Here is a 27801-nt window from a genome sequence, read left to right as displayed (position 1 = left end):
AGTCTCCCCTTCCCTCTGCCCCTCCTCCCTCACTCTCTCTCAAAAAAACAAAACAAACAAAACAAAATAAAACAAAAACAAGAGGCACCTGGATGGCTCAGTTGGTTAAGCCTCAGACTCTTAATTTAGGTCATGATCTCATGGTTTGTGAGTTGGAGCCATACACCGGGCTCTGCACTGACAGCATGGAGCCTGCTTGGGATTCTCTCTCTCCTTCTCTTTCTCTGCCCCCTCCCTGTCTCTCTCTCAAAAATAAATAAATAAACTCAAAAAACAAAAAAGGGAACATACTGTATCATTTCATTTATATGAAGTTTCAAAACAGACAAAACCATCAATAGTGACACAAAGCAGATCCGGGATTGCCTAGAACAGGGCCCAGGAGGAATGACTGCAAAGGGGCATGAGAAAATTTGCGGGAAGAAAAATGTTCTAGAACTTCATTATTGTTTTTTTATCACATGTAAATTATATCCCAATAAAATTGATTTTAATTTTTAATATTTATTTATTTTTGAGAGAGAGAGACAGAATGTGAGCTAGGGGAGGAGCAGAGGGAGAGGGAGACACAGAATCCGAAGCAGACTCCAGGCTCCGAGCTGCCAGCACAGAGCCCGATGTGGGGCTCGAACTCACAGACCGTGAGATCATGACCTGAGCCAAAGTCGGACGCTTAACAGACTGAGCCACCCAGGCGCCCCTAAAATAAGGCCACTTGGGTTGAATTCCTGGTTTTGCTACTTACTAGCTGCATAATCTTGGGCACATTGTTTCATTTTTCTGTGCCTCTATTTCCCCAACAGAGAAGTGACAACAGTAATAACAATACTTCCCTCATAGGATTTTTTTTGTTTTGTTTTGTTTTTGTTGGTTGGATTTTGTTTCATTTCATTTGTTTTGTTAGATAAGCTCATGGGACTTTTGAAAGGATTAAATGAGCAAATGTATTACGAACTGTGGTAGCCAGCCTCTAAGAAGGCATCGGAGGATTCCTGCCCGCTCGCAGTCCCCTCCACAGCGAATAGGCTGACCTGTGTAACAAATGGGATATTGTCAAAATGATGGTCTGTGGTTTTGGAGACTAGGTCAGAAAACGCATAGAGCCTGCTGCTCTTGGGTCACTCTTTCTAGGGGAAGCCAGCCACCAAGTCATGAGGCTTTTCACACAGCCCTGTGGAGAGGTCTGGATGGCAAGGAACAAAGGGCGCCTGCCAACAGCTAGCGCCAGCTTGCCAGCCATGGAGGTGAGCCAGCTGGACCCTTCTGATGACTGGCTAACAGCTTGACCGCAACCTCAGGGGAGACTGGGAGTCAAAACCACCCCCGCTGAGTTGCTCCCAATTCTTGGCCCACGGAAACTGTGCAAGGTAGTAAGTGTTTATAAGGTTTTTAAAGCCACTGAGTTTTGGGGGGAATTTTTACACACCGATGAACAACGGATATAAGCAGTAATGATAAGAGCTGACGTTTTTGAGCATTTATCCACATGACCTAGTACAACCACTAGTAGGTGAGAAACAGAATAGCTTCCATTTGTCTGTCCAGAACCACTCTCCATCCTTTCCCAGCCTGCTCTGTGCCCACGGAGACTGACCTGTTCAGAGTCAACAGACTCCTATATCTTTTGGCCAGTGGGGAGCCCCGAGGAAGAGATGGAAGGGAGAGGGAAGAGAGAGGTCAGGCTATTTCTTCCTCTGCTCCCTCCCTGCAGGGCACCTCAGGCTGGCTCTGTCCCTCAACAGAAGGTCACAGCTTCTCCCTCAAGGTGGTTCACTCCATACGAGTCCTTCTGAGCCCTGGAAGGCTCCCTTGACTGAGTCCTTCTGAGCCCTGGAAGGCTCCCTTGACCGCCAGGCCTAGGGAGGTAAGAGCTCTCACACTGCAACTGGCCCAGGAATGAACTACCCCTTTGAGATTCCCTGACACCCCGCTGACATCTAAATAGTCCCTTTATTCAGCCTTCCTCAAATTATCCAATTTGAGTATGCCATCTGTTTCCTTCTAGGACTGACTGGCCACCCTAATTAAAGTCCCCCTACTTTACAAAGGAAGTAGAAATCCAAAGAGGACCAAGGAGATAACTCAGAAACAAATGGAAAGGCAACAGAGGCCACCCAAGAGGGGCACTCTGCAGGCAAAGGGCACTGATACATACTTGCTGACTGACTGACTGACTGACTGAATGAATGAATGAGTGAATGAATGACTCGGTAGGCACCAGGAAGGACTCATTTGCCCTACTTCCTGGAAGGCTATGGATACTAAAACAGGATGTCAGCAACTGAACTACTTCAGCCAGACAACTGATAACCAGCTCCCCAGCCCAGCCCAGAGCTGGCTTCAGGAAGTCCTGCGTTGGAAGGATTAACACACAGCCTGGGACACCAAGGAAGCAGCCCCCCACCTCAGTGAGACTCAAGAGTTATTTTTGAAAAGCAAGCAAGGCCTGCGGGCGGCCCTGGCAGAGCGCAGAGCTGGAAGAGAGAGCCAGAAGCAGAGAGAACAGATACAGCAGAGCCCACGCCCCGTCCCTGTGACGTCAGCCCCACGCACTGTGACATAACACCGTGGGGGGGGGAGGGGGTCTTGCATCCCCCCCTTGGGAATTTTTTATTAATTGCGGCAAGATATGCATCCTATAAAATTTACCCTCGGGAATTTCTGAGCCCCTCCCACCCAGGCTGACTGACATCGGGGAATGAATTCCAGCAGGAACAGGGAGTCAGATCACCAGCCAAAAAAATTTGTGTCCAAATGGTGTGTGAGATTTTGCTCAAGTCTGGAAAAATCCTCAAACCGAAGAGAGGGTCACTGCTATACGGCAAAGTCAGGGGCCAAGGATTAGGAAGGGGTTGGCATCCTTCACCTGGAAAAAAGAGTGGGAAGGCAGGAATGGCTGTGGGGCAGGGGAGGAGAGGAGCAGAGAGCAGGTGTTGAGGCTGGAGTCTGAGCTGAGAGCTGCAGGGGGCAGAGAGGGAGCAGCCGGAACAGTAGCTAATGAACTCTGTAGATGACAGGAGAGGTGTTTGCAACTGGGGGTGGGAGGTCAGAGGCAGCCAGAGGGAGCCATCAAGGCCCCAAAATAACTCTCACTTCTGCCAGGAGGCTCTGGAACTAATCAAGGTAGGGATAATCCAAAAATCCATCAGAGAGAGGTTGCTGAGAGGGCTTGCGTCTCTAAGCAGGGATTGGAGAGGAGGGAAATTAACAAAAGATGTGGTTTGCAGTGAAGGGCTGTCATCCTAGAAGATGGTGCCAACATGAAGGCAAGGTCTTTCTAGGGTTCCCCTCTCACTCAACAGTAGTTGAGTGCCTACTGTGTGCCCAGGGCTATAGCATACAGCTAAAAATGTGAGCTCTGCAGTCAGCCTGCCTGGGTTTGAATCGATCCCTGCTCTGTTTCTTGCTGGCTGTGTGATCTTGAGCAAGTCACTTTTTCTCTGCTCTGAGCCTGTTTCCTGACCTGGAAAATAGGGATAAAATTCACCCTTGCCCCATAGGATAGGTGAGAATAAGAGGTCAATGCATGAGAACTTTTTTTTCTAAATGTTTATTTTTGAGAGAGAGAGAGAGCATGCACAAGAGTGGGGGAGGGGTGGGGGAGGGGCAGAAAGAGAGGGAGACAGAAGACCCAAAGAGGGCTCTGAGCTGTCAGCACAGAGCCCGAGGCAGGGCTCAAACTCACGAGCCATGAGATCATGACCTGAGCCAAAGTCAGACGCTTAACCGACATAGGGACCCAGGCGCCCTTCAGTGCATGAGATCTTTTAACCAGCAACCTTGGGGAGCGGGGTGGTAGGCTTCCATCTCCTCACCTTACAAAGGGGTAAACTGAGGCTCAGAGAGCCCAAAGCTACATGGTTAATAAGTGTCAGGAGCCTGATTTAGGTCAGTCTACACCAGAAACCTGTGCGTTCACTAGGCCCAGCTGCCCTGGCCCCGCCTAGTTGGCAGCTTGGAAGACAATAGTCTACAGGCAGGTCCCAGCCCCTCACCCACCACCTCTCTTCCAGGCCCTGTGTAGGGAAGCAGATCCAGCGTGGACATTGGAAACAGCCTCTGGGTAAGACATGTGGGGTCCAGTAGGGAGAACGTTGCCTTCAACTCACTGTATGACCTTGGCTGAGTCGTTTCCCCTCTCTGGACCTCTGATTCCCCAGTTGCAAGACAAAGGGGTGGTAATAGGTGATTGTAGTCCTGGCGAGTCTAGGTTCTGTCTCGCTGTTCTCTCCCAGAGCCTGGTGCAAGAGGCAGTGAGGAAAGGGCTGAGAAAGAGACCTGGGCAGCTACAAGGCAGTCTTCCCTGCATGTTCCCTTTGCTTCCTCTGGGGAGTGGGTCTAGGCAGAGGGAACAGCAAATGCAAAAGTCGGAAAATGAGAGCAGGCATGGCATGTCTGGGGAGCTGCAAGCAGGATAATCTAGGAGCCTGGTTTATTCGTCCATACGATTATTCAACCATTGTTTATTACTTTGAGCCAGACATTGTTTTAGGCACTGGGGACACAGCAGAGATCAACATAGATGAAACCACATCTTTTGGGAGCTCACATTGTAATTGGGGGAAATGGAAAAACCAAGTAAACACCACTAACCAGGATAGTTTCAGGATGGGACCAGTGCTCTATGAATAATAGCAAATACTTATAAAGCATCTACTAGGGGCCAAGCATGGTTAGCAGATGTTAAATAATGTTATTTTTACCATGATCCTACGAGGTACACACTATTATCATCATCCCGATTTTACAGCTGAGGAAACTGGCACCTAACTTGCCCAATGCCACACAGCCAGGAAGCAACAGAACTAAGATTCAAACCCAGGCCATCTGGCTCCATTGTGCTGGCTGGTGGGGAGAGCATTAAGTAGGGCAATTCATTCAGAGAAAAGCACTCTACAGAGGTAAAATTTGAGCCAAGACACATAATAAGACACCAGCCATGGGAAGCCCAGGAGACAGAAGGTTCCAGATGGAGCACTGAGTGCACTGAGTACAAAGAGTACTTTGTACTCAATGCAAAGGCCCTGAGGCAGCTAGGAGCTTAACAGGTTGGAGGAAGAGCAAGGAGGCCAGTTTCAGCTGGAGCAGAGGACAGAAGAGGTCAGAGGGGTACAGTGCAGACACATGGAGGGAGAGGGGAGGCACAGGGGTTGCTCCCAGGATCTTCTCAGCTGGGATGCTGAGAAGCATGGTCTAAAGTGGCACCGACAGGCATGACACCCTCCTCTCCCTGCTTCAGGCCAATTTGGTCCAGGCAGAGCTGAGCTTCCCACAGGGTCTATTGCTGGGAAAGAGCCTGCCTGCCTGCCTGCTGTTTATCTGCTGTCGCACCTCCCCTAGGCGGCCACCTCCATGACTGATGGAGACCGGAAGGACTACCCCCACCATTCCTCACTCTCATTCCTAAATCCACATCATCCCTGGCCTTGGCCTTCCCGCAGACACACGAATGAGGGCCTCTTGTTCCCCAGCAGAGGCCAGACTGCCTCGCTCCTGCCCTCAGGGATCACCTAGGCCTGAGTCTAGTCCAAGCCAAGCAAGAGGGTGGAGTGTTCCTCAGCCTGGCCTAGTCCTATAGGTCGGAGTTAGAATCCAAATTCCACCTCATGTGCTCTTGGTCAAGTAGCTTCACCTCTGGAAGCCTCAGTGTCTACATCCAAAAACTGGGAATAATGCCCCATAGGGTCACTTTGAGAATTAAATATAATGGGCCTGAGAGCGAGCTTCTGAGGGCTGGAAATGTTCTGTATAGCTCTACCTAGGAGGTAGTGTGTATAACAGTTAATGAAGTGTGCACTGTAGGTTTGTCCATTTTATACTATGACCATTATAGCTCAGTTTTTTAAAAAGGGCTAAGTGCCTGGCCCACGATTAGCACCATGTAAATGTCACCTAGTATTAGTGTCAGGTGTTCTGTAACTATTCCTTGAATGAAAACTTTAGTATCCTTCCCTATTTCATTTATCACGTATGTGATTCCCAGTGCTCTTGGTGACTGGATGCTAAGGGAGCCCAAACTTAACACATCCAGGACTGAGCTCTTCCCTTCACTTGAGTCTTGCTCTTCCCCAAGGCTTCCCCATCCGCCCAGATCAGAAATGTGGATGTCACTGGGCCCGCCTGTTCTTCTGCCCTCCTTCCCCAAGCCCTCACAGCCAACCCACCACCAAAACTCTCTCCAAAGAGAGACCCCAACAATTCCTTCCCCTCACTGAAAGAGCCTGCTGACCGGCAGTCATGAGATAGAGCTTAACCACATGCAAAAGAATGAAGCTGGACCCCTGTCTCACTCCATGGACAAAAATGAACTCATTGGATCAATGTCCTAAATGTTAGGAGCTAAAACTACAAAACAATTAGAAGGAAAGATAAGGGTAAATATTCATGACCTCAGACTTGGCAGTGGATTCTTAGATTTGACACCAAAAGCACAAGCAATTAAAAAAAAAAATAGATAAGTGGGATTTTATGAAAAGTAAAAATCTGTGTGCAAAGGACATTATCAAGAAAGTTAAAGGGGGCACCTGGCTGGCTGTATCAGTACAGCATGTGACTCTCCATCTAGGGGTGTGAGTTCAAGCCCCACATTGGACATGGAGCTTACTTAAAATAAAAAAATTTGGGGGCGCCTGGGTGGCTCAGTCGGTTAAGCGGCCGACTTCGGCTCAGGTCATGATCTCGCGGTCCGTGAGTTCAAGCCCCGCGTCGGGCTCCGTACTGACAACTCAGAGCCTGGAGCCTGCTTCAGATTCTGTGTCTCCCTCTCTCTGACCCTCCCCCGTTCATGCTCTGTCTCTCTCTGTCTCAAAAATAAATAAAACGTTAAAAAAAAATAAAAAAATTTTTAAGTGAAAAGATGGGGGCGCCTGGGTGGCTCAATCAGTTAAGCGTCTGACTTCGGCTCAGGTCACGATCTCCCAGTTCATGAGTTCAAGCCCTGTGTCGGGCTCTATACTCACAGCTTAGAGCCTGGAGCCTGCTTCAGATTCTGTGTCTCCCTCTCTCTCTGCCCCTCCCCCACTCATGCTCGCTCTCTCTCGCTCTCTCTCGCTCTCTCAAAAATAAACGTTTTAAAAAAATAAAAAAGAAAAATAAATAAAAAGTGAAAAGACAGCCTACAGAAGGGGAAGAAATGTTCACAAACATTTCTGATACTAAACCCCTGATAAGGGTTTAGGTTCCCGAATATATAAAAAACTCTTAGCAACTCAACAACAAAAAGACAAACGACCCAACTAAACAATGGACAAAGAAGAGATACAACAGGCCAAAAAGCACATGAAAAGATGTTCAACACCCCTGGTAATTAAGCAAAGGCAAATCAAAACCATAATGAGATACTGCCTCACATCTATTAGGATGGCTTCATTTTTTAAAAATTTAATGTTTATTTATTTTTTGAGAGAGAGAGAGAGGAGAAGAGGCAGTGAGAGAGAAGGAGACACAGAATCCAAGGCAGGCTCCAGGCTCTGAGCTGTCAGCACAGAGCCTGACACAGGGCTCGAACTTGTGAACCGTGAGATCATGACCTAAGCCGAAGTCGGACACTTAACCAACTAAGCCACCCAGGTGCCCCATATTAGGTTGGCTTTAATAAAAATAAAAATAGTAAACAGTAGGTGTCAGCAAGGATGTAGAGAAATAGGAACCCTCATACATACTGGTGGGAATGTAAAATGTTCAGCCACTGCAGAAAACAGCTTGGTGGTTCCTCGAAAAGTTAAACATAGAGTCACCATATGACCCAACAATTCCATTGCTAGGTATATACCCAAAAGAATGAAAAACAGGCAGTTGGGGTACCTGGTGGCTCAGTCAGTTAAGCATCGGACTCTTGATTTGGGCTCAGGTCAAGATCTCACGGTTCATGAGATCGAGCACCTTGTCGGGCTCTGCACTGATAGCGTGGAGCCTACTGGGGCTTCTCTCTTTCTCTTCCCCTCTCTCTCCCCCTCCCCCATGCTCTCTCTGTGTCTCAAAATAAATAAATAAACTTAAAAAAGCAAACAAACAAACAAGGGGCGCCTGGGTGGCTCAGTCGGTTGAGCATCCAACTTTGGCTCAGGTCAATCTCACGGTTCGTGAGTTCGAGCCCCGCATCAGGTTTGCTGCTGTCAGTTCAGACCCTGCTTCAGATCCTCTGTATCCCCCTATCTCTCTGCCCCTTCCCTGCTCATGCTCTCTCTCTCTCTCAAAAATAAATAAACATTAAAAAAGAACCTTAAAATATTTTTTAAAAATAAAAAATAAATTTAAAAAAACCCCAGAGACTCAAACAGATAATTATTTACTGATGTTCATAGCAACATTATTCACAATATGGTAGAAACAACCCAAATGCCTTTCAACAGATGAATGAACAAGTTATGGTCTATCCATACAATGGAATATTATTCAGCCATAAAAAGGAATGAAGCACCCATGCATGCAATTTGGATGAACCTTGAAGACATTACGCTAAGTGAAAGAAGCTAGACACAAAAAGTCACATTTATAGGATTCCTTTTATATGAAATACCCAGAACAGGCAAATCCACAGGGACAGAAAGCAGGTTCACAGAGACTGGGGAGGGAGGCAGGGAGTAATGGCATAATGAGTATGGAGTGTTCTTATAAGGTGATTAAAAAGTTGAAATTAAGGAGGAGAGCCTGGGTGGTTCAGTCAGTTAAGCGTCAGACTCTTAACTTCGGCTTATTGGTTAATGAGTTTAAGCCCCACATCAGGCTTTGCACTGACAATGCGGATCCTCTGTCTCCCTCTCTCTCTGCCCTGCCCCCACTTGTTTTCTCTCTCTCTCTCAGAAACAAATAAGCTTTTTCTTAGAAGCTGAAATTAAGGAGAGATGTTGGTTGCAAAACATTGTGAATGCATCAAATGCCACTACATTGTGCAGGAGGAGAAGGAGGAGGAAAGGAAGAAGTGTTGTTTCCCCTCCCCTTGAATCAGGCTAGTCTTGGGACTGGTTTTCACCATTAGGATGCAGCAAAAGTAATGTTCTGAGACTTTGAGCCCAGGCCTTAAAAATCATGGCAGCGTCTTCTTGGAAGCCACCTGCTACTCTGTGAGAAGCCCGAGCCCCATGGAGAGGCCCACATGGAGGTGAACTGAGGCCCCGCAGCCAACAGTATGCCCAGCCAGCGGCCAACGCCGACCGCCAGCCATGTGGATGAGGCCATTTTGGAACCCTTGGGGCACCCCTGTGCCCCCAGCCAACACCACATCAGACAGAACTGCCCTGTCACCCCCACAGAATCATTTAAAAAGTTGTTGTTTTAAGCCACAGAGTTTTGGGGTGATTTAGTACACAACACATAACCAATTCCACTTCTGCAAACATCACGAGGCCACCCATTGCTCTCCACCCCCACCCCCAGCACCCCTAGGCCAAGTCTCTCTTCTCCCTCCAGGCAGCCACCTCCTCACTGTCTCCCCACCTTCAGTTCAGCCTCTTGGGGTTCCCCCTCCTCCAAAGCCAGAGGGACTTCTAGCCCCCAAGCACATTCTCTCAGCCTTCCAGATAGCAGCCAAGCCCCTTAGTGTGGGCAGCAAAGCCCTGAATGACCTGACCCCATCCATCTCTGTAGCTCTGGCCCCCCTCACCCACACCTCCAGCCCCTACTACTCACACTTCCTATGACTCAGCACCACCACAAGCTGTCGCTCTGTCTACAACCCTCTTCCCTGCCACCCTTCTCTCCTGGCTCTTTTTGTCCTTGGGCCTCAGCTCGGACATCGCCACTTCCAGGAAGCCCTCCCTGACCTCCCAGACTGAGTTAGGTACCTCCTCATGATACCTTGTCTCCTTTCTTGGCCTCATCACAGTAGCTGCCTCTGAATTGCTCTTGACATTTTAGCAACCTGTCTCTCACCACACCGTGAGCAATTTCAGGGTAGGAACAAAGTCTTCTTTGTGTTCTCAGAGCCTAGCACAGGTCCGGCACATAGTAGGTCCCCAGAGAAACCCAAAGGAATTAGGTAGTGTGGGCTGAGGGCCACCTCACATCTCATATGGGACTGTGTTGGGGGGTGATCAATGTCAAGGCTGGGAGAGTGGAGCCCTCCCCCATGTGCCCAGCTCCTTACTGCACCAAATGAACAACTTGCCTGTCTCCCCAGGAAAGAGACAATGACATGCAGTGGTTACCTGTAATGAGTTACACAGGTGGGCAGCTCGGGTTTCACATCCTGGCTCTGCTACCTCCTAGCTGTGTGACCCTGAAGAAGTGACTTCACCTCTCTGAGCACACTCCCGTCATCTGTAAGACAGAGCATGATAATGGCTCCTCATAGGGAGAGATCAATGAGATGACATAGGTTAAAATGCTTAGCACAGTGACTGGCACATGGCAGGCTCCCTGAAATGTCAATTGGTCTGTTCTTGCCATGCTGTGAAGCTAGAGGATCGAGGCCCAGCACTGTGCCTGGCACATGGCAGGCGTTCAGCCAAAGCCTGAAATGAATAAGGAATCTGGTGAGAAAACATGACAATCATAACAGCACACAAGTTCTAACTCATCCAATCTTCGCTACCACTAAAGGAGGTAGGACTATTATTTTGCACATTTTACAGGTAAGGAGATTGAGGCCCAAGAACATGCAGTGTTGGTAAGTAGTGGAGGTTGGATCGAACCTAGACGGTCTGAGTCCTTTCCCCCTTCAACCGCCACCCTAGACTACCTCTCAACACCCAAGGTCTGCTTCTCCTGTCAGCTTGGGCTTCTACCCAGCTTTGTGATTTCAAACACATGAATCTCTCTCTGGGCCTCAGTTTCCCCGCCTGCCAAGAGAGAATCGTAGGAGACAATGTTGAAGGGCACTTTCTATCGGTCTAAGAATCCAGGCCCTGGCCAGCGTCTGGCCGGTGCTGGTGACCTGCTGTCCAGCCAGCCCCAGCTAAGGCAACGTTTTCCATGGGCTAGACTGTCACAGGTGGTCACTGCGTACTGGTGGCTACACTATATCCCCACATTGGGAGGAGCCTGGCCTCTGCTTATTCCTGCCCCCCCCCCCAGGGCCCCTGAGGGAAGCTGAGGCGGCCACCCCCAGATGTCTATTCCTGTCCCTGGCCTAGCGCCGTGCTGGGGAAGCAACAGCTATTTTGAGGCCCTTCTCCCTCCAAGTATAAGCGGTGGGAAGGCGCTGGGAACATCCCGAACTAGGAGGCTGCCCGGCGCAGCCTCACCCTGGATCTGGGCCACACCATCCCTGTGGCTCTGCCCCTTTTTCCAGCTCTGGCGATGTGATCGCTTCTGATCATAGCCACCAGAGTGGGATAACCCAGGAGAACTGATCCCAAAGGACTTCTGCTAGAGGCTGGAGCACAGGGTGGCTGGGCCTTGCCCTTCGCGGAGAGGACTGGAGCAGCCACAGCTGGACACACCAGCTGGGAGAAGGGACTGCTCTGAGCTTGAAGTTGAGGAAGACAGTGTTCGGGGCAATAATATAAAACTACCAAGCATTGCTTGAGTGCTCGTGATGAGACAGGCCCTGTTCTAAGCACTCGGCATGGAAGGAAGTCACTTAATCCTCATCAAGAGGAAAACATCTCTGAGGTTCAGAGGGTAAGTGATTTGCCCAAGGTTGTACAGATGGTGAGTGGCTGAGTCAGGACTTGAACACAGGCAAGCTGGCCCCAGAGTTCATGCTTTTAACCACTTTTCTTCCCTCTGAACCTTGCAAGCCCAGGGGGCTAAATATAAATTAGGGGAAAGAGCACTGGCTTGAGAGCCAACCCGCCTGCCCCCGCCATGTCATTCCCAGTCATGTAGCCTGGCCAGACCATGTGGTGAGGCCTGCAAACGTCCTCACCTGCAAAATGAGGGTGATATCATCCACTTCCAGGGTTGAGGTAAGGATTAGTAATAACACGCTTTAAGGCCTGCGGCTCAGAAACTCCTCTGAATTATGAAACTAACATATGCCCATGGTAACATAGTCTGGTACAAAAGGGGTCCCAGTAAAAAGGGAGTTCCCCTCCTACTCCACATATTCAATTCCTCCCCCCAGAGGCCACCATCATCAATTGCTTTTGTATCACTTTGTGGAAATTCTCCATGCACAGAAAGACAGAAGTTCTATCGGATAGTGATTTAGAACATGGACTGTGGTACTGCCGCTTACTAAGCACGTGAAGCATGGGCAAGCTATGTGTTCTCTCTGGGCCTCAGTTTCCTCACCTGGAAATTAGTTAATAAAATTAAGTTCCTAGTTTAAAGGGCAGTTGTGGGGGTTAAATGAGTCAATCTATGTAAAGTGTTTAGAACACTCTCTGGCACATGTCCAATACAATACACATACAGTAGATCCTTTCTGATAGACACTGAGATAGGCTTTTGCACAAACAACGCCACAAGATGTATCCTCATTCACCTGTCATTTGGCACAAGTGCGAGGATCTCTGTGCGATAAATTCCTGGCGGAGAAACTGCTGGGTCAAACAGTAGTGCCCTTGTAGTTTCAATTAATTGTTGGATGAGTGAGTCCCCGCAGCAGGCTGGGGAGAGGGGGAAATGGTCCACAAGGCAGGGAAGATGAGCGAGGAGTGAGATGCAGTGCTCTGTCTCTGAGGTCCAGAGAGGGCCATGTCTGAGGGATGCAGCCTCAAGGATGCAGCAGTTCCCTAGGCCCCTGGTCAGGCAGATGGAGGGTTTAATTTCATCCAGATTGTTCCCATAAAGGTTTTACAGGGAATTGGTTGATTGGATTAGAGGAGCAGGAGCCCCTAATGAGCAGCAGCTGCTTAGCAAAATGTCAAAGCAGATACAATTTTCCTTTGCCACTATCCACCATGGCAGCATCCAGGCTCTTGATAGGGACCCCTGGATGCCAAAGTCCCTTCAGATCGACGCCCTGATTGGGTTCACCTTCTCTGAACATCCTTCTAGGTCACAGACATCCCAGAGGAGGTAGAGAACAGGGGGTTAAGAGCACAGGTGTGGGGGTAAGACAAAAGGTCTTTAGTCTGCTGAAATTACGGCATGACCTTGGGCAAGTCATTTGCTCCCTGAACGCAGAGAAGAACGTGACCCACCCTCGCAGGGTTGTCCGGAGGACTAAATGAAGTCAAACACGACGTGCTTACACGGTGCCTGGCACACAGTGAGAGCCTAAGACATGCAAGGGCAGAAGATCCCCAGGAAGACTAAAAGCAGCTACTCTGGACCCCACCCCATAAGCCCCTGGGACACCGTGCACAGTGGTAGCTTCCCATCCCCTATGTAAAGAGAGCGTTTTAGCAGTTGCCTCACCCACGTCCTAGGGAACTTCCAGATGCTCTAGTCTGTGAAATGGGACTTGTGACTTATGTTTCCAAGTAAGTTTTAAAGTTCTTGCCAAAGCTAATATTCCATCTTGTGTCTGATCCAAAAGGGCAAAATGAGGGTGGGAACTCTCAAATGAGAAGGAAAAAAAAGACACTTGGAGAAAGTTTCCCAAGCACCCCCATCTTCCCCTCGTTTGTCTGGTCCGGGACCTACTCTTCAGAGAAGTCCCGGGGAAACAACAGCAAGTACCTCCACTGCTCCAGGAAGAACCTGAATCAGGTAAGCGCACAGGTTCGGGGTCCAATCACGATTAACCTACTTGGGCCTGAGCCTTGTGCCCAGGAGTTCGAGCCTCAGCGCCCTTCCTCACCTGTAAAGTGGGGAGAATACTGGCTCTGTGGGAGAGATTCGAGGCGAGACTGCGGGTGAGCGCCCCGCCCCTGCCGGGCTGACCTTCCGCACCCCGCACCCCCGGGGCACATATGCGTCGCGCCCCGCGCGTCCGCCGCCCGGGAGGAGGCAGCCGCCCTCCACGCCTCCGGGGGCGGATTCCCTAGCGGCCTCCCGCGCCGCGCGGCGGGGACCCGGGTGATTGCAAACAGCCGCCGGCCTCATTAGGAGACGTGTAATTAGCGGCTGGCGGAGCCGGAGCCGGCACGGGCTAATTACCGCGGGGAGCAGGCTGCACCGCCCACGCCGCCCGCCCCCGCCGCCGGGCCACCGTTGGTGTCTGGACCCTCGTGGGGCGGACAGAGGAAACGGACCTGGTCCGGAGGAGGGGAGGCCCAGGACGGCTCCAGTGTGCCGGCTCCGGGGGCTACGCCTGGGCGGAAGGCTAGATCATTTTCACTCAAAATTGCGTGTCCTGTGTGCACCCCCCGTGCCAGGCGTTTTGCCCCCGTTATCTCGTTTATCTCATATCCACCCTACTGCGAGGAACCATCGTCATCCTGCGGCACAGATGAGGAAACTGAGGTCTAGGGACATGAATTAAACTCCCGGGCAGCACGTGGCTGGAAAATGGAGAGGGAACAGACAAAACCGTGCACCGGACAGCGGACAGCAGCCGGATAGACGACGGCAAGGACTCGAGTCGGATGGCCTTGGGTTCGAATTCTAATCTAGCTCCTTCCTGGATGTAACTTTGGTCTGAGCCCCAGCTGCATCAATAAAATGGGCGTGATGTTGGGATTAAGTGAATTGAAAGCTAGGAAGTATTGGGGGAATTATTTTAGGGACGCGAGCGGAGTGGGCGGGAGGGGGGCGGTGCTCTGAGGCTCTTTTTCTATTCAGCGCACAACAGGCCTCTGACGCCCCCTGCTGGCCAAATGGGGACGCTGGCGAGACCTTTTGGGGATAAACAGGTTGTTCTTGGAGGAGGAAAGGTAGCAGAAGACACAGGTCCCCCAGCAGAGCCACTGCCCTCTCGCCTCCCCTCCACCCCTTCCTTCCTCAACATGCCTCCTTTAAGGTGGCGAGGAGTTGAGAGATGGGGAAAACTGAGGATTCCTTCCAGATTTTGCAAATAAATGGCCTCCCTCCACGGACCTCACAGGGCCAGCCAGTTCCACAATTCTACAAACAGGAATGAGTATTAAGACCAAGGTACAAAGCTGTGCACCAGAGTACCGGGTCTGACAAAAAAGTCTGGGACTAATTTGAATGTCTGTCATTGGAACAGTGACCATTTTAGCACTGTTACATCCAAACAATGCAATACTGTGCAGCTGAAAAATAACATTGCATAATGGCTGACATGAAAATATAGTCAAACAGACTGAAACTTAAAGACATTAGGTTTAGCAAAAGGAGACACACACACGTGCTGTTGGATATCCATATAAAGTTCAAGTACAAGCAAAGCTTATGAGAGAAGTCAGAACAGAGGCTACTTCTGGGAAGGTTTTAGAAAGCAAGGAAATTTCTTAGGTATGGAAATGCTCCCTCTTAATCGGGGTGGTAGTTACAAAAGTCAGTCTAGACATATGTAAAAATTCATTGAGCTTTACACTTAATATGTACATTATACATGGTATACCTCAATAATAGAGTTGTAAAAAAAAAGCCATAAAAAGTGCTAAACACTTCGACCTTTTTTTTTTTTTTGCATAGATTTTTAAATGTTTGTTTATATATTTTGAGAGAGAGAGGGAGTACAAGCAGGGGAAGGGTGGGGAGAGAGGGAGAGAGAGAGAATCCTAAGCAGGTTTTGTGCTGTCAGAGGAGAGCCCACCTCGGGACTCAATCTCACAACTGTGAGATCATGACTTGAGTCAAAATCAAGAGTCAGATGCTCAACTGAGCCATGCAGGCTGCCCCTTGATCCTATTCTTAGTAAGAAAATAAAAGGAAAAATATAATTTAACATAGGGCAGCAGTTCTGTTTTTTGTGTCAGGACCCCTTTACATTCTTAAATTTATTGAGGATCCCAAAGAGTTTTTGCTTTTGTAGGATATATTGATACTTACCATTGATACTAAAACTGAGAAATGTGAAGATTTCAAGTACATATGAACAAAATAAAACTGAGAAATGTTTAAAACAATACAAAATCCCATTAGCCATCAGAATGATGCCAGCACATGTCACATAGTCTCTGGAAAACCTTACTGTCCACTCTGAGACAGTGAAAAAGGCAAATAACATCTTAGTATTATTATTAAAGTATTTGACCTTGGGGACTCCTGAAAGGGTCTCAGAAAATCCAGTGGTCCCTGGACCTCACTTTGAGAATTACTGGCACAGGGGGAAAGAGCAGGAAGAAAATACACTACATGATAAATTATTCGCTCTCAGTGCTGGGATTATAATTTATTTTTATTTGCTTCTTTGTACTTTTCTGTTTAAAAAAAGTAAAATGTGGGGCGCGTGGGTGGCTCAGTCCCTTAAGTGTTCCATTTTGGCTCAGGTCATGGTCTCGCAGTTCCAGGGTTCAAGCCCCACGTAGGGCTTGGTGCTGACAGCTCAGAGCTTGGAGCCCGGGAGCCTGCTTTGAATTCTCTCTCTCTCGCTCTCCCTCTCTCTCTCTCTCTCTGCCCCTCCCCCACTCGCGCTCTCTAAAAAAAGTAAACATTAAAAAAAAAAAAGTAAAATTTAACGACCAAGGGTTGTTTTTGCAAACAAAAACCAAGACAGTACACCCGTCTCCATAACATTGTTGAAAGACCCAAACAGTAATAACATATTTGGCTGTAATAAAAAATTAAACTGAGCTCTAACCTGAAACTAAGGGTCCGATTTCCCGTGTCAATCCCAGGCGTGTAAGTGCAGGGTCTTGCCCTCTTAAATTCCACCGTCTAGTTTAGGGAGTGAATATAAATGCATACACAACTGTATTGCAAGGTAACAGAAAGCAGACATCCCGAGAGTCCCAAATGCAGCAGCTGCCTCCTACACAGATTTGCAAACTCCGGCGTGGAACAGAACCACCCAACGCAACCATACACCACGGAACCGCGGACCTCAACCACGGAATATCTAAACCTCAACGAGGCAGTCCAGCAGGGCGCATGCGCCCTCCAAACGTTTGCGGGAGGTGGGGCTTAAGGGAGACTGACATTGGGCTCGGCCTCCCAACACTCTAGCCCCGCCTTCTTACCCTGCTTCCCTCTCTGAGTGGCTGCAAGATTACGGAAACTAATTTCCCATTTGCCGCCAGCGAAGCCGACATCCGCTTTGGGCGTAGGGCAGCCGGAGCAGAGACCGCCATGGTGCGATTCAAGCACAGGTAAGCGGCGGCGGCTCGACAAATCCTGCCCTGTTAGGTCCTCGCGGCCCCGGCTCCACGCTCACTTCCCTGCTGCCCTCCGCAGGTACCTGCTCTGCGAAGTCGTGTCTGATGACCCCCGCTGCCGTCTGAGTCTGGAGGACCGAGTGCTGGGCGGCCTCGTACGAGACACAATCGCTCGCGTGCACGGGACTTTCGGCGCCGCCTCCTGCTCCATCGGCTTCGCGGGTGCGAGGGTGCTGGGGAACTAGGTGGACGGCGGGTTTGGGAGGGAACGGGGGCGGAAAGGGAGAAGGAAGGGGTAGGAGTGACCGCAGGAGCTTCCAAGCTGATACACAATCCTCACTGTACGATATCGTCCTCTTGAGGCCACTTGAAGCCTGAGCCGGAAGTCTGAACGAGTCCGAAGTTAGGCAGAAAGCTAAAAGCGGGGGCGCCTGGGTGGCTCAGTTGGTTAAGTGTCGTCGGACCTCAGCTCAGGTCATGATCTGACAGTGAGTTCCAGCCCCAGGTAGAGCTCTTGTGCTGACAGCTCAGAGCCTGGAGCCCCTGCTTCGGATTCTGTGTCTCCCTCTCTCTGCCCCTACCCCGCTCACGCTCTCCCAAAAATAAGCAGTAAAAAAAATTTTTTTAAGGAAAAAAAACTAAAAGCAGAAGGCGATGGGGCTTGGGGCAAGAATCTCCTTTGCCTATTTGACATAGTATATTGGGGGATTGCGATTGAATTAAGCAGGATAATGAGTTAAATGGGGGAAGACGTGTATAGTTCCGAGAAAGCTGTTTGTTACATTGACATCCTATGGTGGGAAAAATTGTCAAAATTACCTCCAAAAAGCCCTTAATAGTACAGGCAGGTAGAGTATAGAACTCATAATTGTGTGTATCTAAATGAGGAAGAGGATTCTTCCCACAGCATCAAGTTTTTTAAATTCGTTCCCTCCTTTACCCTGTGCTCAAAATTGAATACTGGAGAATCACATGCATGCAGACAGGCACAATTCTACATCAGGTCATTTGCAGTTGGCTGCTTCAAGACCTACAGAGCCCAGTTGCAATAGAACCACCTTTCAGCCAAGAGTTTTCTCTGAGGAAGGTGGATCTCTGCTAGCCCCAACCTCACTTATCAGTGATTTAGAAGAGCATTTATAATTCTGAGTTCATTCACCAGTTCCGAGTGGTGTGCAAAGCACTGGATATGGTTTATCCCCTTTCCATAAATGAAGGTGTGTTCTAAAGCTCTTTTCCTTTAGGAATTTGTTTTTACCCACTTGATAATACATCCCAAGTGCCACTGCCTGTCACCTAGTAGACTCTCAATTAGTCTTAAGATTTTTAAGTGAATCCAAAGTCTCCCAAAATGATTTTGTTCCCTGTAGTGCGATACCTCAATGCCTATACTGGAATAGTGCTACTTCGATGCCGGAAAGAATTCTACCAACTCGTGTGCTCAGCTCTTCCTTTCATCACATACTTGGAGAACAAAGGACACCGTTACCCGTGTTTTCTTAACACTTTGCACGTGGGAGGTAGGGGTGCATATGGTATGGTTGCTGATTTCTAATACTAACAGGTTCAGGGTTCAGCCTTGACAGCGGGTGGGTCTTCCTGCTATCCTGCCAAGAACAAGACGTTTTCACCTAGCTTGGAAAGACTTGAAGCAGACACCTTTCACAAGCTGTTGACCACAAAGCTCTTTCATGTGCCAGGTACAATCCGAACATGTCAGAAGTTCCTGATTCGTTACAACAGGAGACAGCTATTGATGTTATTGCAGAACTGCACTGATGAAGGTAAGTGACATTAGCCCAGTGCCCACTGAACAGTAACTAACCTGAGTAAGAGGTCACTCCCAAAGACCTCTTTCATCCCTGCTGTCTGCCTTTCCAGGAGAGCGGGAAGCTATCCAGAAGTCTGTCACAAGAAGCTGTTTACTAGAGGAGAGGTCAGATGAGGAGCAGCTTTCAGATAGTGGCAGTGAGGAGCCTTCTGAAGCAATGGAGTGAATTTCTGCAGGCTATGCTATGCCCAAGATTCAGGGCCCACTTGTTGGAACAGGACATTTTGGGAGGCAGCAGCATCTACTACGGTTTCCCAAACTGGAGGACTGCTGACCAGAGGCCAGGTTATCAGCTTAAAATGGAGGATGTGTTCACTTAAACTGAAGTCACTTTTACCTACTAGTGCCTGGTTAAGTGGTTCTGCAGGTGAAGCCCCTGTGGTTACAGACATCTCTGTATCTAATTGCCTGGCCAGAGTAGGTTTAATAAATGTCCTTGGCTTCTGTAGCATTTAGCTTACTTACGTTCAAGTTTGGCCAGGTCTCCTTCCCCCTCAACCCCTGGCCTCACTGGGAAGACTGGCTCCCCTATAGGATAGCAGATGCATAGCCCCCCACTTGAGCCCTGTGCCCCAATCCCTAGGATGAACCCTAAGTATCCCAAGTCACTCAGAGTAAGTGTATTGGTGAGACACAGCAAGTGAACTGGTACAAATTTATAGCTGGTCTCAGTCCTGACCCACAGGGCCTTAAAAATGCCAGATTCCTTACCAATAATAATCAGGTAACAGGATGACAGTTTTTGCACTTTTCTTGAGGGGAAACAAAACCTAGCCTTGCCTGACATCACTACAAAGCCAAGCAGCAGTTGCCAACTTCCAGTAGTTTTCTGCAATTCCTCCCTTCCCTGTCTTTCACCTGACAGGTACCTGAAAACCCGTGACCCTGCCAGACTCACAGAAGCAGGAAGGTTTTGATCTACTACCTACTAATGACATTTCTAGGATGTTTTTTTGAATAAAACATGTTATTCGGAGTCCCTTACACATTTAACAGAAGGATTTGTAATTTTTGTTTCAACATGTTCCCTCATTTTCAGGGCTGAAACACACTCATCCACCCAGGAGAGTTCCTATTCCAGAATTTCTGAACCTCTTCCTTTTAAGAATGACGGGTTAAAGCTAAGCCCAACTCAAGAACCCTTTGGGCCTGACACCAGGAGAGACATTGCTCCATGATAAGAGTGCTCAAACTTCTAGTGTTGTTACTTTAACCTATTTAAGGGGGAGCCTGGGTGGCTCAGTCAGTTAAATGTCCATCTGACTCTTGATTTTTTTCAAGTCATGTTCTCAGGGTTCGTGAGTTCGGGCCCCCACTGTCAGGGACTGTGCTGACAGTGCAGGGCCTGCTTGAGGGATTCTCTCTCTCTCTCTCCCCTCTCCCACACTCTCTCAGAATAAACTTAAAAAAAAAAAAAAGTCTTAACCTATTTAAGAGGTATGTCTATCTAACCTATAATGAACTTTAAAAAACCAGAAAGTTCGCATTGCTTGTGCAAGTGATTTATTGCAACTATTTGCCTTCACATTCTACTATACCTAGAGGTCACTTTATTAAGCAGCAAAATAATTCACATCACTCAAATTCAGCTGAAACCAAGGCATAGACCACTTCAGACAAAAGGAGGCAGTGGGTACCCCACCGCTTTCAAACCTGCCCTGCTCTGCCGCTCCTACAACTGAGGCCACTGTCACTTTTAACAGGCTTGACCTAAAAGTTGGCAGGTTCCAGGCCTTCTTTAGTGACAATTACACCTTTCCTTGCCAAACAGAAGCCACATTCAAGAGGTGTAAAACCCTCCATCACATATGTAAGCAACCCAGGTCTGGCACCACAGCTGACCATTTCTCAGAAGAAAAACTGCAATTCAGGCTGGGTATCCTAAGTCTGTTTTATTCCCATCCTTCTGTTTCTTTAACAAGAGGAGAACTAAACAGGAAAGATTCAACTGTTTTTAAAAGACACACTGATAGGTGTGTTGAAGCCATGATGCCCTGACATGTCAGTAGAACAGTGCTAGAACATAGAACACTCTGGTTTGGGCTGCTCTGCGGGATGTTGAAGGAACTCAAACTTATTTGGGTTGAGAAAAACTAATTACATGGGGCAAAAAGACTAACCTGGTAACAAACTAAAAATCTTGGCAGGAAGAGAGATCTCTTGTGTGTCAATACTTTATTTTGGTGTAAAGACGGGAAGCTGGAAAATACACTGTATTTAAAATTTTCTTGGTTCCCCCTCACGCTGTGGAAACCCCCTCCCCCCCAGAGCTAATCTGTTCAAACTCAAATACTTAAAAATTACAGCAGCAAAACAAAAGCACAGGAAAAAGAAAACCAGATGGAGAAGGTAGCCGGGGCCAGTAGTGTCACTTGGTGTGGACGACTGAGGTGCTGAACAGGAGCTTTTGTTTCTGTTTTTTTCTTTTCTTTCCTCCTTTCTCTTCTAAATGGAAACACAGAAAGAACTTGCTTAGAATGCCATCCCCTTACCCCAGCCAGTTTCGTCCCGGAGAGTCTCAGAGTGGCAGTTAAGGTTCTAGGATGAAGACCCCCCTGGATCCAGATACCAGTCCTTGCACACTCCAGGGATCTGGGCAAGTCACTTTACATCCCTAGACCCGTTTCCTCATCTGTAACATAGTCCTACCCATTTAATATGGTCGTTGGGAGAATAAAATGAGCACAAGGCTAGGTAGGCACAGCAAAGGCACACCACGAATGCTAGTGATCTTGTCTAACTGAATACTACAGAGTGGCGTGGGCTTCAAGCCTGACTTCTCCACCTATTGGCCACCTTCTACCAAACTCAGGATTCTAAAATCTACTCTCCACTACGTCTTAGAGGGAAAAAATACAGAGTTTTTCAGAATTTCACAGCTGGGCCTCAACAGTTAATTTGGGGTGGCAAAAACGTCCTAGCTGACATACTAAATGGACTATTAGCTGACATGAGCATGTGAGCCTAGGGGCTCAAGAGAAAAGTGCCTGACTAATTAGTGATGCCCACCACTGGATCCAGGTGGGAATGACAACTCTGTACTGAGCACTCCGTTTCTTTGCCTTTACCAGAGAGGGGATCTGAAGTAGCTGGTGTGTCCAGTTTCATGAAGGCTGCTTCAATAGCTTGGCTGAAGGAATTTTGGAAACTGGGCACAGGAACACGGTCTGAGTTATCACTCTCCCCATCGCTGTCCACAGGAGCAGGAGGAACTAAGCTGTTTTCATCTATAAAATACCAGTGTTAATTTACTTTCTGAAAGGAGCCAAACTCCCCTTCCACCAGAGGGCCATTCTCACCTTTCTTTGGAGCAGTTTTGGGCCACACATCTGCTTTTGCTTTTCCAACTCTCAGCATCTGCCAAGGTGGGAAAGAAGGGAGAGAAGAATTTAAGCAACTGATCCAATTTCTTTCCCAGACTTATGTCTTGACACTAACTGGCTAAGGGCACAAAGAACTATCACCTCTGGAAAAAAGGATTTTCCAAGTACTTCTCTCCTTAACATACTGTTTCAGTCATGTCCTCTATATCCTGACCAAGAGAACTAGCAGTAAACCCCCAAGGTGGGAAACCAAAGCCTGTGTTGTTCCTTAGGAAACAGATAAAGAACAGTGCATGGACTCACTAGACAAGAGGTTCTTACTCAGACTCTCAAGCTGGGAATCCTGACTGTGTCATTCCCTTCTTCTGGTAAGTTTTTCCTGCTCTTCTTGGGACCCCTAAAATATAAACCTCTTGGAATAAGCAAAACGAACCACCTGGTTATTGAACTCCAGTTACTTAAGGCCAAGAAAATCAATTTAACTTTATCCTAAAACTGCTCCAACAGCTGCCATTACCCTTCAGTCTCTGCTTTTCTAATAGCTCCTTAATTAACTTTTAGATCCAATCATAGACCAGATTCCTCCATGTACAATAAAATCAGAACCATCCCTCCTGCCCCTGAATGAGGAATTCTTTCATCTCAGGTGGCTAAGGCCAGCTTCTTAATTATTGAGGGCCACACGTGTCATGCAACTCAAAGCAGGCTGAATTTTATCCCTGGAAAACTACCAAGAGACAAGCCCCATGAGATTCAAATAAGAATGCGTCATCCTAAAGTAAGTGTCCCGAAGTGAGGTACAATATTATTCAAATGGAGTTGGGTTGGCAGAGGTTTATTTCACTGAATAACCTTTCTTCATCATGTACCACTTGGATGATCTTTTCCCTCGGTCCTTGGGAGTTAGGGGTCCAAAGAGTATGGAATCTGAATCATCTTAAAAGGCCATTAAAACATCTATCACCTATGTGTTACTCTTGCCATAAATGTTTAAATGTTTAACCTGAATCCACTCATGAAAAAATAAACAGACAAATCCAAACTGCAGGACACTATATACAACAACTGGCCTGGATGCTTCAAAAATATCCATGCCACAGGAAGAAAACAAAGAGAGGCTAGAGAAACTGTTACAGATCACAGAAGACTAAAGAGACTTGACAAACACATGCAATGAGCAGTCTTTTTTTTCGACCGGACTGAAAACAATACAAGACCACTGAGACATGGAGAAATAAGAAATAAGTACTGTATTAGATACTCAATTAGCTGAATTTCTTTTATGTGATCATGACAAATGTGATCATATAGAAGAATATCATTTGGGGGCACTTATCTCGTAAACAGTTGGTGGTAAACTCATTCAGGAGGTCTAATGTTTTCAATACAGTATAACAATAAAAAGAGAAAGCACATATAGCAAAATGCTAACAACGGGTGAACCTAGGTGAAAGGTATGAGCGTTCATTATGCTATTCAACACTTTTAAGTTTGAAGTTGTTCAACATATAAAGCTGAAAAAAGCAACAGCAATAAAACCTAGTTTAAAAAACAACTTCAGGGGTCCATGGGTAGGCTCAAGTCAGTTAAGCGTCCAACTCCTGATTTCGGCTCAGGTCATAATCTCACAGTTTGTGAGATCAAGCCCCGCATCAGACTCAACACTGACAGCATGGAGCCTGCTTGGGATTTTCTCTCCCCTCTCTCTCTGCCCCTCCCCCTGCTCGATCACTCTCTCTCTATAAATAAACACTAAAAAACAAAAACAAATTTAAGCATTTGACATAATTCCTGGGAACCACTTGCTTATAACTTCTGAAACCTATCAGTTAATACTCAAGATTGCTCTCAATTATTTCTTCCTCCTTGACTTCAGGACTCGACTTACCAAAGTCCAATTCCTGCTTCTATCTCAGCACACACTGAGAAACGTGAGAAACCTCCACTATCACCCGCTCTAAAGAACTGTTAAGCTAATGATCCCAAACTAGCCCCAAAAGGTTAATACTAACTTCTAAAGGGGGTGTTCAGCAAGCTGTCCATCCATCCTCCTCAGTTATCTTAATGCAGGAATACTGAGTGTTTGTTATTTTAAAGGTTAATAAAATGATCTGACATCTCTGCCTCACTGCATCCAAGAGAACAAGATGGGTCACCAGCTTTATGGGAGCCGGCTGAGGAAATCTGGCCAGGGTTTGCTGTGTCTGCCAAACCGGCATGGTCTGATTCAGAAATACAGCCTATGTGCTGCCAGTGTTTCCGTCGGTTTGCAAAGGATACAGGCTTCAGTAAATTGGATTAAGTGAACTTCCTTGAATGGGTCATCCAAGAAACCTACCTTAATGCCATCTTGTTTTACATAAAATAAAAACACTTAAAGAATAAAACAGAACACAAAAAGATCTGACATCAAGTTTCACTAGCCTAGTGTTCCTCTAACTCAGCTGCCCAAGGAAGACAGTTTGGCTAGTTATAGGACAACCAAGACCACCTTTCCCTTCCCAAAGCAAAGAGAAATGGTTTATTATATGTAACAGGTACATACCACCTGAATCAGAAGTCCTAGAACCAGGGACCAGCTGAAATTGGTATCTCCCCAGCCCCTAAAACAACACTTAGTACCCAAGTATTTAATGATCTGTTAAAAAACTAAAGCTCTGATTCTCCCTCAGCTACTCTTGGCCTCTTTCTTTGGGAAGTCTACAATAACATCTGAAACTAAAACTAGAAGATTTCCTCTTAAAAAAAGCTTTCCATGATTATTACTATCAATACAACATTAGCCTGGAAGTCTCTCCTCCAGCGCAAAGATTTCCAGAAAGTACAAGCAGCAGAGCTCACGTTAAATACCTGTGAACTGCTTCACAAGCAAAGATTTACCTGGGCAAAGGAAGGGAAGGGAGAGTCTTCTTCCAGACTCCCAACGCAGAATGAAGGACTGCCCTGACTGGCAGTCGGTGACAGAGGGGTCAGCAGAAAGTCTGAAAAGAAACCAGAGACCTGATTATATAAGTCGAGTTCCAAGAGAGAAGAGATGAACCCTGAATCAGGTCTAGATAATTACCAGCCCCACCACAAAAAGCAAACCTTGATCCAATTTCAATTCTGCCATGTTCTTATAAAGTCAAGAACATGGCCTATTATTCATACTAGTGATCTAGGGAAACAAAAGTTTAGTGATCACAGTAATACTAGAAAACATGGCAGAATCTATTTCCATGCCAAAAAAAAAACCCCTTTCCACACCAGCTGACTCTCAAGGCCTAGGTACCGGTATGTCATGGACTGGTTTTATGTGAATGAAAATGTTCTAACAAAAAGATAAAATTTAATCAGGTCAGCCTTTATGTTCCAGCCAGATGGGTATGACCTGCACTATTCAGTTAGTATCCAAAACACACATCCAAATGGGCAATATCCAACAGGAAGATGCAAGCTTTCCCCCGATACTCCCCAGGTAACAGTCTTCTCCATCCTTTCTGACCTAGATAGAGTTGGGCATTTCCCACAGGTCTACCCACTGCCCTGATCACTGCTGGAAGGGAGAGGCCTCTATTCACTCTCCCAGTAGCAGGCCCTTCCACAGTCAGCCAGGGCTATTCAGTACTTTCAGTCCTAGGACTATCCAGCTGCTCTTGCTTCAATACATTAAAGCCCATTCCTTCAAAAAAGCTAGTATGTGAAAGCACATACACAACCAATTTTTTATCACAGATAATGTAGTTGATGTTCTGCCATATTCCTCTGTATTTCAGCTCTCTTCTTAGACTAAAAAGCATAATAGTTGTGCATACAGCCCTCAAGATGCAGGTTACAGTCACAGTCCCTGTCACTAAGCCCCTGCCTCAGCCTCAGGTTCCTAATCTGCAAAGTGACAGGCATATGATCATAGCAGTCACCAAGAGCTTTAAATATTCTGCTCTTGGACATTTTATTTAAAATGGCTGGCAGAGGGGCACCTGCGTGGCTCAGTTGGTTATGTATCCAACTTCGGCTCAGGTCATGATCTCACAGTTCATGAGTTTGAGCCCCACATCAGGCTCTCAGCTGTCAGCATGGAGCCTGCTTCAGATCCTCTATCCTCCTCAATCTCTCCCCTGCTTACGTGCTCTCTCCTTCTCCAAAATAATAATAATAATAATAATAATAATAATAATAATAGTAAATTGATTAAATAAAACACTTAAAAAATCTTTAGAAATAAAACAGCTGGGTCACAGGGAAGAATCTAAGTTTAACTTTCCTGCCATATGAGCTGCCTTGAGGTTTTGAGGTTTTTAGAAAACAGCAGGGTATAAAGTAGTACAGCCAATCAGAAAGGTGAATCAAATGGCAAAAATCTGATGTACCCCAGAAATATATTAACTACCCAAAGTAAGGTTAATCACCTAAAAATCCCACCATACTGAGTAGGTTAGAGTTAACAAATTCAGACACTAGGGCCTTGCTTAAGGTCTGTGGCTGGTGGGCAACTTCATTCTTTAAATCCCAACTCATTTACCTGCTTGGGAACCTGGACTTCTGCTAAGAGGAGACAGGGAGAGGGCACCATGGCCCTCGGTGCTGGTGGGACCCAAAGCAGAATCAGAGGTGCAGGTATAGGAATTGAAGGCAGGAAACTGCTGTAGATTCTCTAGGGGAATGTGGACTTCTGGATCTACAAAGAAAAAAGAAGAGTACAGTAGGGCCATTTAGAATATTCCTCAAATCTTTTCCAACAGTTGTGGATAGTCAATATGAATCCCCCAAGGCTCTAAGGTATGTAAACACGCTTTAAAACCCAAATTTATAGTAATTGTCACTTTATATTTTTATTGATTTTTTGAAATGTTTACTTTGAGAAAGAGAACGTGCACACACACGCATAAGCACGGGAGGGGCAGAGAGAAAGCCCGATGTGAGGCTTCAACTCACAAACTGTGAGATCATGACCTGAGCTGAAGTCTGACACTTAACCAAATGAGCCACCCAGGACCCCTATATATATTTTTTTTTAAATAAAACCCTTTTTGGGGGCACCTGGCTGGCTCAGTTGGTAGAGCATGCAACTCTTAATCTCAGGGTTAAGTTCAAGCCCCACATTAGGTGTAGAGATCACTTAAAAATAAAATCTTAGGCACACCTGGGTGGCTCAGTCAGTTAAGCATCTGACTTCAGCTCAGGTCATGATCTCACGGTTCGTGGGTTCGAGTCCCTCATCAAGCTCTGCACCTTCAGCCTGCTTCGGATTCTTTGTCTCCCTCTCTTTCTGCCCCTCCCCCACTCATGCACGTGTTCTCTCCATCCCTCTCTCTCTCAAAAAAAAAAACATTTAAAATAAAATCTTAAAAAGTAAGTAAAAATAAAAAAATCTTTGCTCTGTTCTTAACTGAAGCCAAATATTATACATGATGGTTAATTATATTATTCTATGTACTTGTCTTTGGGTGTTTCTATAATAAAGAAGGTAAAATTAAAAAAGCCCCTGTACCTGAAACATCAGTTTTTTTCAATTATTTAGGAAATGTGCCAAATACCTACACAGCATTGGGACCCCAGCTATACACTTATCCCAGTTGGAGAAGTAAAATTTATGTTTACCACCATAAACATGTAGTCAAAACAGTGAAGTCCTTTCCCTGGCTGAGGACTCGATTCTTTGTTTTCTGGA

At 47.0% G+C, this 27801-nt stretch overlaps 2 protein-coding genes, 1 long non-coding RNA gene and 1 pseudogene across 3 annotated transcripts in view; 2 read left to right on the top strand and 2 right to left on the bottom strand.

Annotated features, from left to right (window-relative positions):
- The window catches only part of LOC122232609, a 28106-nt gene extending 17632 nt beyond the window's left edge, over positions 1 to 10474 (bottom strand). The window contains exon 1 of the long non-coding RNA XR_006209972.1: positions 10146 to 10474. This is a non-coding gene — a long non-coding RNA (uncharacterized LOC122232609). The remainder of the gene's footprint in view (positions 1 to 10145) is intronic.
- Positions 10475 to 16873: 6399 nt separating this feature from the next.
- Positions 16874 to 19821, top strand: POP5 (POP5 homolog, ribonuclease P/MRP subunit). The gene is made up of 5 exons (XM_007093554.3): positions 16874 to 16991; positions 17077 to 17219; positions 18368 to 18517; positions 18698 to 18781; positions 18879 to 19821. The coding sequence occupies exons 1-5, from the start codon at positions 16972 to 16974 to the stop codon at positions 18992 to 18994; spliced, it is 513 nt and encodes a 170-aa protein (XP_007093616.1). The 5' UTR covers positions 16874 to 16971; the 3' UTR covers positions 18995 to 19821.
- A 1165-nt stretch (positions 19822 to 20986) lies between these two features.
- Positions 20987 to 27801, bottom strand: part of RNF10 (ring finger protein 10) — a 33407-nt gene continuing 26592 nt past the window's right edge. Inside the window, exons 13-17 of the mRNA XM_007093567.3 lie at positions 26653 to 26808; positions 25032 to 25132; positions 22128 to 22185; positions 21897 to 22055; positions 20987 to 21273 (exon numbers count right to left, since the gene is read on the bottom strand). Coding sequence (XP_007093629.2) covers positions 21197 to 21273; positions 21897 to 22055; positions 22128 to 22185; positions 25032 to 25132; positions 26653 to 26808 — 551 coding nt within the window. The 3' untranslated portion in view covers positions 20987 to 21196. The remainder of the gene's footprint in view (positions 21274 to 21896; positions 22056 to 22127; positions 22186 to 25031; positions 25133 to 26652; positions 26809 to 27801) is intronic.
- On the top strand, positions 24173 to 24453 carry LOC122232409 (annotated as a pseudogene).

Source organism: Panthera tigris, chromosome D3 (assembly GCF_018350195.1).
Source record: "Panthera tigris isolate Pti1 chromosome D3, P.tigris_Pti1_mat1.1, whole genome shotgun sequence".
NCBI lineage: Eukaryota > Metazoa > Chordata > Mammalia > Carnivora > Felidae > Panthera > Panthera tigris.
Note: the sequence above shows the minus strand (reverse complement) of the source record. Positions and strands in the feature narration are given on the sequence as shown.